General features: G+C 45.0%; 1 protein-coding gene across 1 annotated transcript in view; it reads right to left on the minus strand.

Moving 5' to 3' along the window:
* Ranbp9 (RAN binding protein 9) overlaps positions 1 to 9859 on the minus strand; it is a 63452-nt gene extending 53593 nt beyond the window's left edge. Inside the window, exon 1 of the mRNA XM_090356500.1 lies at positions 9093 to 9859. Within this exon, the coding sequence (XP_090212626.1) occupies positions 9093 to 9681 (589 nt within the window). The 5' untranslated portion in view covers positions 9682 to 9859. The remainder of the gene's footprint in view (positions 1 to 9092) is intronic.
* Positions 9860 to 12349: the final 2490 nt, after the last annotated feature.

Raw genomic sequence — 12349 nt, forward strand, 5'->3', positions numbered from 1 at the left:
GCCTTGTAAGTTTTCCGTGTGGGCATGAGTTTTCACATCAGTGTGTAAATACCTAGGAGCATAACTACTATAAGTATGGTAAAATTATGTTTAGACTTACTAGAAACTGCCAGAGCATCTTCTAAAGTGGCTGTGCCATTTTGCATTCCCACAGCAATAAATGTGAGTTCCTGGCAACTGGCATTGTTTTTCAATGCTAGCCATTTTAATAGATTTCCTCTTTGTTAAAAATAAAAATGGGTCTGGGAATGTGGCTGAATGGTAGAGTGCTTGCCTAGTGCATGAAGCCCTGGCTTTGATTCCTCAGTACCACATACACAGAGAAAGTTGGAAGGGGCACTGTGGCTCAAGTGGTAGAGTGGTAGCCTTGAGCAAAAGCAGCTCAGGGACAGTGTCTAGGCTCTGAATTCAAGTCCCAGGATTAGCCAAAAATAAATTAAAAAAATAAATCCTAGTTGGGTTGAGAGGGGGAAAATGATGGAAGGGATAACACTGACCAAACTTCATAGTACTCAAACAATTTGTTGAATTTGTACAACTTTGAACAACTACTTAAACGCAAATATAATTTTAAAAACCTAGGATGAAATTCTGAATTAGATTTTTATTTTCATTAAATAGCTATCACGCACTCCACATGTCAAGCAAGTCCAAGAGCTAGGGTTATAAACAGCAGAGCCAGATACTTCTGACATTACACACATGCATATATTTAATGGCAGTTATATCTATAGTGCCTGGCTAATGCCTTACAAAGTTCCACACACTTTTTTTTTGTCGGTTGTGGGGCTTTAACTCAGGGTGCAGGTGCTGTCCCTGAGCTCAAGGCTAAAGCTCTGCTACTTTGAGCCACAGCTTCCAGTTTTCTGGTGGTAAACTGGAGGTAAAAGTCTCACAGTCTTTTCGTGCTTGGGCTGGCTTTGAACTGGGACCCTCAGATCTCAGCCTCCTGAGGAGCTAGGATTACAGGTATGAGCCACCAGCACTCAGTTCCACATACTTTTTGATCTATGTTTCCCTAAATCTTGTTTTTTTAAAACACACAAGAACGTAGAAAATGGAAAACATGGTTTTCCTGATAATGCACTTAGGACACTTTAGCAGATATCTTCTTCTGGGACATACATTCTTACCCTCTACTTTTCAAAGGACTTCAATAGTCCTTTCACAATATCACGAGAACATCAATTCTCTGAATCTTTTCTGGTGTTCTTTTTCCTCTTCCTTTTGCTCTCCATCTAGAACAGGCTTAATGATTCTTCTAGACTATTTTAAAGGCTCTCAAATGCTGTCATTTTTGTATCTTTCCATCACGTATACCCAGCAAAACCAGTCTTGAATCAATATTACACTCCACTTCCCTATTCCTGCACTAGATAGTTGTCCTTTGCTGAAGAAAGTCTAACAGTCTTGAAAATAAGCACCACTATGAACTTAAGATGTTACCTGGAGTTTCCCAGTGCTATCAACAATAGTTTCAGAAATCTTCAGTCAGCTTGTTCCCCATTCCTCTCAATGGCTAGTCCACATTTCATCATTCATTTTTAAGTCCTCTACTCAAATTCAGTGAGCCTATTTTGTAAAGAAAATGGGAGGCCATTAGATGTAGTCATATTCAGCTCTCTACCTTCTATAACAAAGTGCCTAGGCCACACTCATCTTCACCTCTTCAACCATTTGAGTGGAGGACAAAATGTCCTCTCTGTTCTCCTGAGCTAGGCACTGGTAGCTCACACCTATAATCCTAGATACTCAGGAGGCTGAAATCTAAGGATCCTGGTTTAAAGCCACAATTTTATCTCAATTAACCACAAAAAGCTGTGGCTCAGGGAAAGAACCCAAGCCCAGAGTTCAAGCCCCCAAAATGGCACCAAAACAACAAAACACACAATCTTCCTGTGGCTTTTCTGCTCCCAGCCATTACTTAATCAGCCTCTTTCTCTTCAACTTCTCCCTTTAGGAACACAATGTCCCAAACATGCACTTTTCACAAAATGATGTGCCACTTGGTTATAAATCATTCTCAAGATATATTAGTTGGTGTTGAATATAATGGAAATTTTTAACTTTAAAAAAAACAAATACTGTTGATGTCTACTTACTAGATTACATTAAAAATTTCATTCACATTTACTAGAATACATCTTGAACATGACAGTCTCATTTATGTCACTTCAGATTTACCTACGTATTCAAATTCTCAGATGGGCTTAGAAATGATACAACTGTTGCTAATACTACTTTCTAAAGAGAATTTAAGGATAACTTTCATTATGTGGAGTTTTCATCTTAAATACTGACATTAAAAGCTAACCCTGGCTGGTGGCTGGTGCCTTTCATCTTAAGCCCCGCAGAAGGCCAAGATCTCAAGATCCTGTTTGAATGCCAGCTAGGAAAGGAAAGTCAGTCCATGAGATTGTGATCTTCAATTAACCATTAAAAAGTCAGAAGTGGAGCTGTGGTTCAGGTGGTGGAGTGCTAGCCTGGACACAAAAGCCTAAGAGACAGAACTCAGGCCCTGAGTTCAAGCCCCAGATTGAAAAACAATAAACCTTCCAGCTAAAATGTAACTCCATTCACTATCAACTATTAAAAACTGAAGTGGAAAACAACAACTTGCTTTAATCTCACCATCCTCTTCCATCTCCTGCCTAACCTTCCTTCACCTGTAGTTCTCAAGAGTAATTTACACCTACAAAATCGGTCTTGCCTCCTTCACATAATTCTCACTGCATTCTGGATGATCACAATGATCTGACTTCCAGATCTGGTAAAAAAAAAAAAAAAAAAAAAACCATGCCTACTACTAAGGCTGCACTACACCAAGGGTCTCTTCCTTTCTGATCATCCTACCTCTATTTTTCTTAGGTTTCATCTGGCCTTTCAAAGGTGTGGTTGCTCAAAGTCCCACCTTTAGCCCTGTGTTTTCTCACTCTACACATTCACATGCGCTCACTAACTCCCACAGGTGACCCTTAAGTTAGCAGTAACCTACACTTCTCCCCTTTCTGCAAACCCTTCCTAGGAGGAAGTGCCTCACATATGGTCCTTACTGAAAGAAGTGAGGACCAGACTGTCATTGTTCCAGGAGATATTTTGTTTATAACTATGAGCTCATACCACAGTCCACTCAAACACAGATCAATCTTTCTATCTGAAGACTACCATCCACACCAAAGCATTTAATGAAAGCCTTTGTCTAAATGAGAACAATGGCAATTAGCTAGATCAATCTGATATCCTCTTAAGAATATAGGTAGGACGGGAAAGGTAAGCAATCAGTAGGGGAAAAAACCCAGAAACTTGCAACTGTGGCTGAGTGACTTCAACTGCAGAGCAGAATGAAGCAGGCGGATTCTAGTGGCTGACATCACTTGGAGCCCTGGACCCTCAGAAGCCTTGTTCTGTTCCTTAAGGCTTATTTTCATGTCACAGGGTTAGAATTCCCATTGTTACTCATCAGACTATAGTACTGATACCTTCACTAAAATATATTTGACCCAAGGGTCACGTTAAGAAATTTACAGATGTTTGTTTTAGAAAACCAAACATCACCCTTGATTTCCTTTTCTCCAGACAGTGCCAGGGCCTTGAGTGTAAGCCCCAAGAGTAGCACGCACGCACACACCTACTATAGATATATTTTTGTGACATTATATAAACTCATAATTCCATTCTTCCTATTTTCAAATTTTCACTTCCCTGGCATTCCTCCTGATTTACCCTAATTGTATCAAAAACATCCCAACTTTTGATAGTCTGAAGTTTTAAGTGTGTTCCAGTTATCTTTATCCCCACACAGGAAGTACTTTTCATCTCAGTCACTCTTCATAAAGTTATAAATGTGGCTGTTATCTGAGATAACCAAGTTGCTTACAAATTGAAAGAAGCAATAATACAGAAATAAAGAGACCACTAAACTTGGGAGTCAAAGATTAGTTTCCATTTCTGTCTTACTTTTAACAGAAAACCTGACTTTAAGGTATAACATTTTTTTTAAAGCTAAAATGAGATCTAACATCCTTCTCTAGATATACTAGTGTATGTATCAAAACTCTCTGCAAAGTAGCCAAATAGTGATAACTTAAAAACATAAACTTTCACTGTAGAACTGAAACAAACATGCCAAGTCTCCTATCACAGTCATTAAAATGTTTTCACAATTGAGTGTAAGCCTGCCACGTGTGTGTGTGCGCGAGCACCCACGCTTGAACTCAGTGCCTGGATTCTGTCCCTGAGCTTTTTGTATTCAAGATTAGCATCCTACCACTGGTGCACCCTCCACTCTGGTTAATCACAGGCTTTCCTTCCCAGGCTGGCTTCAAACCTGGATCCTCAGATCTCAGCTTCCTGAGTAGCTAGGATTACAGGTGTGAGCCACCAGCATCCAGTTTATACCTGTCACATATGCAATATTGGAAAGAATGTTTAAAGTAATACAGGCTATTTCTTGATGTTTCAAGAGTTAGTATTTGAGCAAAAACCTTCCAATGATTCTTCTGCAATCCAACCAACTTTATCTGCAAAGCTGAAATTGTTTAGCATTAATACCTTCAAACCACTTAAAGAACAATATGGGCTGAGTTTGGTGGTACACTCCTCTGATACTAACCTTCTATTTGGTGGAGACCAGTAGGACTGGGATGAAGTTAGAGGACAGCCTAGGCAAAGGTCACAAAACCTTTCCATCTGAACTAACAACCAGATGTAGTGGTTCACACCTGTGATCCCAGCTAAAGGGAAGCAGAAGGGGAAGATCCTGGTTTGAGCCCAGCCTAATCAAAAGGCACCGTGACCCTATTAGAAAATTAAAGCAAGAAGGGATGGAGAAGACAAGGGGCTCGGTGGTACCAATTGCCTAGCAAGCATACAATCCTGAGTTCAAATTCCAGCAACACCAAAAAGAAAAAAGGGGCAAAATACTGCTTCCAAAAACAGCAATCCAATTAAGAATGACAACTTAAAACAGGGAATGTGGGCCAGGAGTGTGGCCTAGTGGTAGAGGCTTGTCCAGAATGCACAAAGCCCTGGGTTCGATTCCCTGGTACACATACACAGAAAAAGCCAGAAGTGGTGCTGTGGCCCAAGTGGTACAGTGCTAGCTTTGAGAAAGCCCAAGAACAGTGCCCAGGCTCTGAGTTCAAGCCCCAAGACTAGCCCCCCCCCCCAAAAAATCCGAGAACGCATTTACAGGAAAAAAAAAAGGGGGCATTTCCATTTAAAAGGTAAGGAAAATCATCATTCTTGAGAGACAATCATCATTCTTTAAAATTCTGTACCAAACAAAAATATTATCCAGTTTTCTTTGTTTTTTGTTTTTGTTGCCAGTCTTAGGGCTTGAACTCAAGGCCTGAGCACTGTCCTTGGGCTTTTTCCTCAAAGCTCTGCCACTTGATCCACAGCACCATTTCTGGCTTTTTCTATATATGTGGTACTGAGGAATCAAACCCGAGTCTTCATGCACACAAGGCAAGCACTCTACCACTAGGCCAAACTCCCGACCCCTATTATCCAGTTTCTAATGTTCAATAAGTACCTCATAAATTGCCAATAAATACAAGAAGAAATGTTCAACATTTTTAGCCACATATGAAATATAAATTGAAATGACACTGAGATTCCATCTCATTCCAGTCAGAACAGTAGTTGACAACAAATGCTGACTATTAAGAAAGAGTAGTGGGGCTGGAGCAGAGAAGAACCCTCATTCACTGTTGGTGGAAATATAGACAAGTGGGATCACTGTGGAAATTAGTATGGAGGGCCATTAAAAAATTATAAACAGATCTACCTTATAATCATGCCTTACTATTCTTGGGCACATACCCCAAGGATTATAAATCTCTACAAAAGAGATACACCTATTTCTCCCTGTGCTATTCATAATAGCCAGGCTGTAGAATCAGCCTAAGTGCCCACCATTAAAAAAAAGAAAAAAGAAAAAAGAAACTGTGCTGTCTATACATGATGGAATATTATTTGGCAATGAAGAGTGAACTGAGGTCACTTGCAGGAAACTGGACAGAACTTAAGATCATGTTGAGAAAGCAAATCTCAAAAGGCAAATATCTGGTTTTGCTTATGTGCAAAATTTACACCTAGAATGATAATAATGAGACATGATTGTAAAAAGGAGAGGAAGGATCATGAGAAGGGAGAAGGCACTGGGTAAGGAGCATGATCATATATACAATACACATACATATATGCATTATATATACACCAAATGATTATATATTTAAAAACAGGATTATAAGCCAGGTGCTGGTGCCTCTCACACTTGTAATCCTAGCTACTCAAGAGGCTGAGATCTGAGGATTGCAGTTCAAAGCCAGTCAGGGCAGAAAAGTCAGTGAAACTTTTACCTCCAATTAATCTCCAGAAAACCAGACATTGAGCTGTGGTTCAATGTGGGAGAGTGCTAGCCTTGAGTAACAGAGCTTATGGACAGCACACAGGCCCTGAGTTCAAGCCCCACCATGTGTGTGTGTGTGTGTGTGTACACATATTTACAACTATGTTTTAAAACAATTATATAATGATATAATACACGGGCATGTATATCATATAATGAATATATATATGTAGATAGCATCATGAAACACTAAATGCTGTTTAAAAAGGAGAAGTAGAGGGTGAAGAGCGTATAATGGATGGGATGAGTTTGACAAAAGTATATCTTACAGATCTATAGAAATATCACAATAAACCTCTTTGTACAGTTTATGCTATTTTTTCAAGTGCTTCAAAATGCTTAAGTAGAATAAATGTGATTTTTTTTCTACTTCAAAGTTATAATATCCTTTACCTATCTTCACTTGCTCATTCCCACTGGGTAAATGTTGTCCACCACACTTGGTGGGGATCCCTCAGGAGACGCACAGAAAAATAACGACAACAGAAAACACAGAGACATGAAAATAACAAGACTAAAGGAAGAAGTGAAAGAGACTATGACATGGGGGAAGGGAGAAAAGAGGATTAAAACAAGAATGATAAACAACAAAATCTATTCTTCCACAATAATTTATGTTTTCTTTAGAAGAGTGATGTTTCCAGAAAGTGAATCTTAGTATTACACAACAGATAGTAATAAAAAGGGCAACAGGGAAGATACACAGCAATGTCAAAAATATTCCAAACTCCAACTAATTTTACATAAGCATGAACTTATCTCTGACCTAAATCATCCATTTCATGTAAAAGAAGTTAGGTAGACCCAACCAAGGCATGTTACAGTGCAAATAAACTATCACCAGCAGGTAAGATTATCATGGAAATCCAAAGCTGGACATTTCTTAAGCAATTATCTACTTAATTTCCACATTATCCAGGAAGAACTGAATCCTGGTACTGTAATAAATCTGCTATTGCAAATGATTACAGGACTTAGAAATACTAAGATTTTAAGTGTTTTGCATATTTTTTTATTGTCGGGGTAATGTATACGGGAGTTACTGTTACATTCGCCAGATAGTAGGTGCATTACTTCTCACACATTGATACCCCTTCTCACGTTTTTGTCCCCATTTCTCTTCTTCCCACCCCCTCCCAGGAATACTAAGGCTTTGTTCAGTCATTCCTATAGATACTGCTTGATTTCATAAGCTAATTATTTGCCATCAACAATAAATGGTAAACAATAAACTTTTGCCAGGTGGAACAAAAACATTCTAGTAGCCAGATTAGAAGTAAAATACCTCATGATACAGAACCTGCCCACACAAATTTAAAAACAAAATTAAATAATACTTCACAAGGGAATTAACAAAAATGTCCTAACTTAAGGGGAAAACACACAATGTTTTAAGTGTTCTGCCGTTCAGATTAAAAAACAATATTCAAAATTGAAAGTACTTCTTTAAGTCTATGGTAAGGATAAAAAGGAGTGTTCAACAAGGCTCTGTAGCCAAATAAATCATATGCTGAATATATCAATCTGATAAGATTTCAGTAGCCAAAGCTTCTTTAATTAAACAGTAACTTATTTATCAAGGTCCATCTCAAATTTCAACCCCAAGTACTTCTAAAAATTTAGCCTCTAGGTTGTTTATACTCTCCACAGCCAGGCCACTGGGATCTAAAGAAGCCCCTCCCTTCCTAGCCAATCAAAATGAGGCTGCTTAGAACGTAAAAGCTCCAGCTACAAGGTTTGGGGCCTAACCCCCCCCCCCCGCATTTATTTCCAGATACACTGATATACCTGATTGATTCTCCACCTTCCCACACGAGTAAACCTGACACATGCCATGGATCTATCTGGGCTCTGTTTCAAAAAAAAACCCTTATTTCGGTTTATATCTTTACAGACACCTGATTCGTTTGAAGCTTTGTTTAAACCTAGGAGAGCGGTGGGGGGAAGGGTAAGCATAAACCCAAGGAGGTTGCTTTTTACTGCAGGTGCAAAATATAAGGCAGTCTTCTTCAAAACCGCAAATAACAATTCTCCCCCCACCCAAAAAAAAAAAAAAACAAAAAACAACACCTTGTTTTCAACAAGACTTCACGTAATACCAACCCGGAAATGTAGGGCATTTCCAATCTGGAGAAGCAGCTTTCTGCTCCCCAGGAAAACATGTACCGGGGGGGGGGGGGTTCCCTGCTCCCTTTACCCCATTTGCTTTTAGTTAAGATGTACTGACAGCAACCTCGGGCCCCCTGTCCTTTTGTCCCCCGCTTAGACAATCTCCGGCCTGATTTTGGACGAAATCCTCCCCCGATCACCCCTCCCGCGTGTGTGTCCCTGCCCTCCCAGCCCGAGACGTCGTTACCTCCGAACCCGGCCCAGCTCCCCCTCCGCAGAGGAGCGGTCGCCCGACCCACCACCTGGAGAACAATGTAACCCAACTCCAGCCCTCAGATTCCTCCATTCCCGCCGCCAAGATGCACCTCCGAGCAAGTCGACCGAGCCCGGCATCCCGTCCTCCGGGGGATCCCGGAGGTGCCTGGCTCCCGGGCCTCGGGTCCTGGGCTGCGCCCCCCCGCACCCACCCACACCATGCCGGGGGGTCTTTACCGGCGGCCCCCGCTCCGGGGCCCCCCACGCCCTCCCCGGGGGGTCGGCGCCCGCGCCACCCCTTGGCCCCCCGTACCTTTGTAGTGCACCCGCAGGTTGTTCTGCGAGAGGCCGATGTAACTGAACTTGTCCTTCGGACTCCAGGACCGGGGCAGCGGCGTCTCCTGCTCGTCCACCGCCGGGTAGAGCCGCTTCAGCCGCCGCTGCAGCTCCTTCTCCTGCTCGTTGAGGGCCGAGTCCCCGTGCGGGAAGGGGGCCGCGGCGCTGCTGCCTGCCGCCAGGGCCGGGGCTCCCGCGGCCGGGCCGGGCCCCGCGGCCAAGCCGGGCGGCGCGGGGGGCGCGCTGGTCGGGGCGGCCGCCGAGGCGGCGGGGGGCGGCGGCGGCGGGGGCGGCGGCGGCGGCGGGGCCGCGGTGGCCGGGGGCGGCGGAGGCGGCGGCGGGGGGTGGAGGAGCAGAGCCGCCGCCGCCACCCCCAGGCCGCCGCCGCCGCCGGCACCGCCGCCCGGAGAACCGGCCGGAGATGAGCCGGCACTGACGGCCGGAGGCGCGGGGAGGACGACACCGGACACGGGGGCCACGGCCGCGGGTGGCGGCGGCGGCGGCGGCGGCAGCTGCTGCTGCTGTTGTTGCGGCGGCGGCGGCGGTGGCGGCGGCTGCCCGGACATCCCGGCCACGACTCAACCTCCGGCCACCTCCACCTCTTCTCTCCTTCCTCGTCGGCTTCCCGGGGGCGCTGTCGCAGCGGCCGCCGGCACTAGGCGCCCAGTCCGCCCGCCCCGGAAGCAGGCGGCGGGCCGCGCGGCGGGGAGAGCGCGGCGGTTGGGGGCGCGGGGAGGTGAGGGTGGGCGGCGGGGCCCGGCGGTCCCCGGAGAGAACGTTGGCCGGGGACGCGGCGCCGAGGGCGGGGGCGGCGCGGGGACGCGGAGTGGGTGAGTGGGGGTGGGGGGGACCCGAGGTGCGCGGTCGGCCGCGGCGGCTGCTGCTCTCGCGGCGGTTTCCCGGCGGGCGGGCGGCGCGAGACGCTGCGCGCGGGCGGCGCTAGGCGAGGGGGCGGGCCGGAGGCGCGAGGGGCGGGAGGAGGCGGGCGGCCGGGGCTGGAGCGCGCCCAGACCCGCCTCTCCCGGGGCCGCGACCGCTCTCCGGCACAGGCGCGGGGCTCCGGGCGCGGCGGCTCCCTCGGCGGCGCCGCCTCCTCCCGCCCGCCGCCGCCGCCGCCGCCGTGGCCCCGCCCACTCGCCCTTCTTTTTGTTGTCGTGGCCCCGCCTCCCTCTCCGCCGCCCGGCAGCTCCGGGCCGGGGCGCCGCGGGTCGCCCAGGCGAGAGTAATCGATCCCCGCTGGGCGGCTGCGAGCCGGGCCCCGGGTGGCGGGGTGGGAGGTGGGAGGACTACGCCGGGGCCCCGCCGCGGGCTTCCGCCCCGCTCCTCATCTCCCGTGTGCCACGTCCTGCTTTTTTTTTTTTTTTCCCCTTTCCTCCATCGCCGTCGTTCACGGGCTCATTAATTCTGGTGACAGGCCTCTTTTGTTAGGTAGCCGAGAAAGATGCCCTTTAAAAAGAAAAGACAAGGAACACATTGACCGAGGTCAGCAGAGTCAAAAAAAATAGGACTCCCCCCACTTTGCAGTCCCCACTAGAGTGCTCAGGTGGCTCAGTTTACCCTCTGACACCCCTCCCCCCCAGCATCACTACTTTGTTTACATGACTTCCCTTTGTCTAGCTGATGCTCTCCCTAGCTGGGGAAATCTGGGTTTGCACAAGTACAGTGGGAATGATTCTGCAGTTGTGTGTGCGTCCCCTTGGATAAGGTGGTGATTGTCAAGGAGCCAAGGATGCTTTTCTGAAAAGAGAATTATGTGCTTTGTTTTGAAAAGCATAGGTAAACAGCGCCTAATTTGAAGGCCCTCTCAATTCCTGGCCAAAGCTAAAAACAAAAAGTGTCACGCAATCCTCATTTCACTTTCAGCTAGCCTAGTGGTTCTTGAAGATTATCCAATAATTCTAACCTTAATGTTCAACAAGTTGTTGTGTTTTGTTTTTTCAGGACGCCGTTCTTTAAGTTACAGGATGCCCTTGTATTTAAATTGCTGTAAAATTTTCGTTTCAATTAAGATAACTGAGTTCCATGTAAGCCAAGCTCTGTTGAGCTCTACAATAAATGGGTTTCAAGCCTCAGCAGACTTTCTTGAAGTAGTCATCAAGATTTTACCTACGAAATTACAAGGCTGGGGAACCTGTACTCTTAGCTACTCCGGAGGCTGAGATCTGAGGATTGTGGTTCAGAGTCATCGGCACTGTAGAGAATAGGGAGGGACTGGTTGTCTTCCAAAGAAGCAACTTCAAGAAGTTAATATCTCCTGCAGAGGAGGACGGGGTTAAATGAACACTTTCTCATACCAAAGGAAGTAGGGAACACTGATAATGTCACTTTGGAAAAGTCACATACTTGGTGATATTTACAAAGAAACACAAAGCTATTCTTACTTTTTGACTTCGTTAATCACAATGTAAAAATCAACCAGAAAATTCCAAGTGTAGAAGTGTCTTAGGCCTAAAAATCTTCAACAAGAAGTATTCATTCTTATTTAGAAGAAATGTGAAAGAAAATTATGCTATTATTTGTCAGTTGTGGAGCTTGAACTCAGGGCCTGGGCACTGTCCCTGAGTTCTGTTACTCTATGGAGTTGGGGCACAGCTCCACTTCCTGTTTTGATGTGTGGTTAATTAGAAATGACAGTTGAACAGAGACTTTTCTGGCTTTAAACTGTGATCCTCAGATCTCAGCCTCCCGAATAGCTAGGATTACAGGTGCAAGCCACCAGCACCCAGTTTGTGGAAAGACTAAATACCCAACCCAAAGGAACTGGTTGAAGAAATTATCCTATGCACATTTAATGGGATTAGAGATTCGGGAGATTGTACAGCTTTTTTTTTTTTTAAGGGTATCCTTTCTGGCAGTTAAATTGCCAAAAGAAGGCTAACTAATTAGAGAAAAACATTTCTTCCTTTTGATTTAGTCTGTAGATCTCAGTCCCAATTTAGGACCCATTCCCTCCAGGATTCTTGCATGGGCACAGACTGAAACAAACATTTTATAGCCTTTTTAAAAATTTGGTTTTGAAGACATGAGAAAATGACTCTGATGTACTAAATGAGAAAAAGGCTATACAGTAATTATAGTACCGCCCAAATCATTACCCAAAAGACATGAAGGAAAGTCATAAAATCTTTCTATGATGGGTCATTAAAATATATAATTAAAAATAAAATTTTATTATGAAATATAATTGTACATAAAGATATAAACAGTAAAAATCTATTTGCCATGAACCTACCT

This window comes from Megascapheus bottae, chromosome 22 (assembly GCF_031878675.1).
Source record: "Megascapheus bottae isolate mThoBot1 chromosome 22, mThoBot2.hap1, whole genome shotgun sequence".
Lineage (NCBI taxonomy): Eukaryota > Metazoa > Chordata > Mammalia > Rodentia > Geomyidae > Megascapheus > Megascapheus bottae.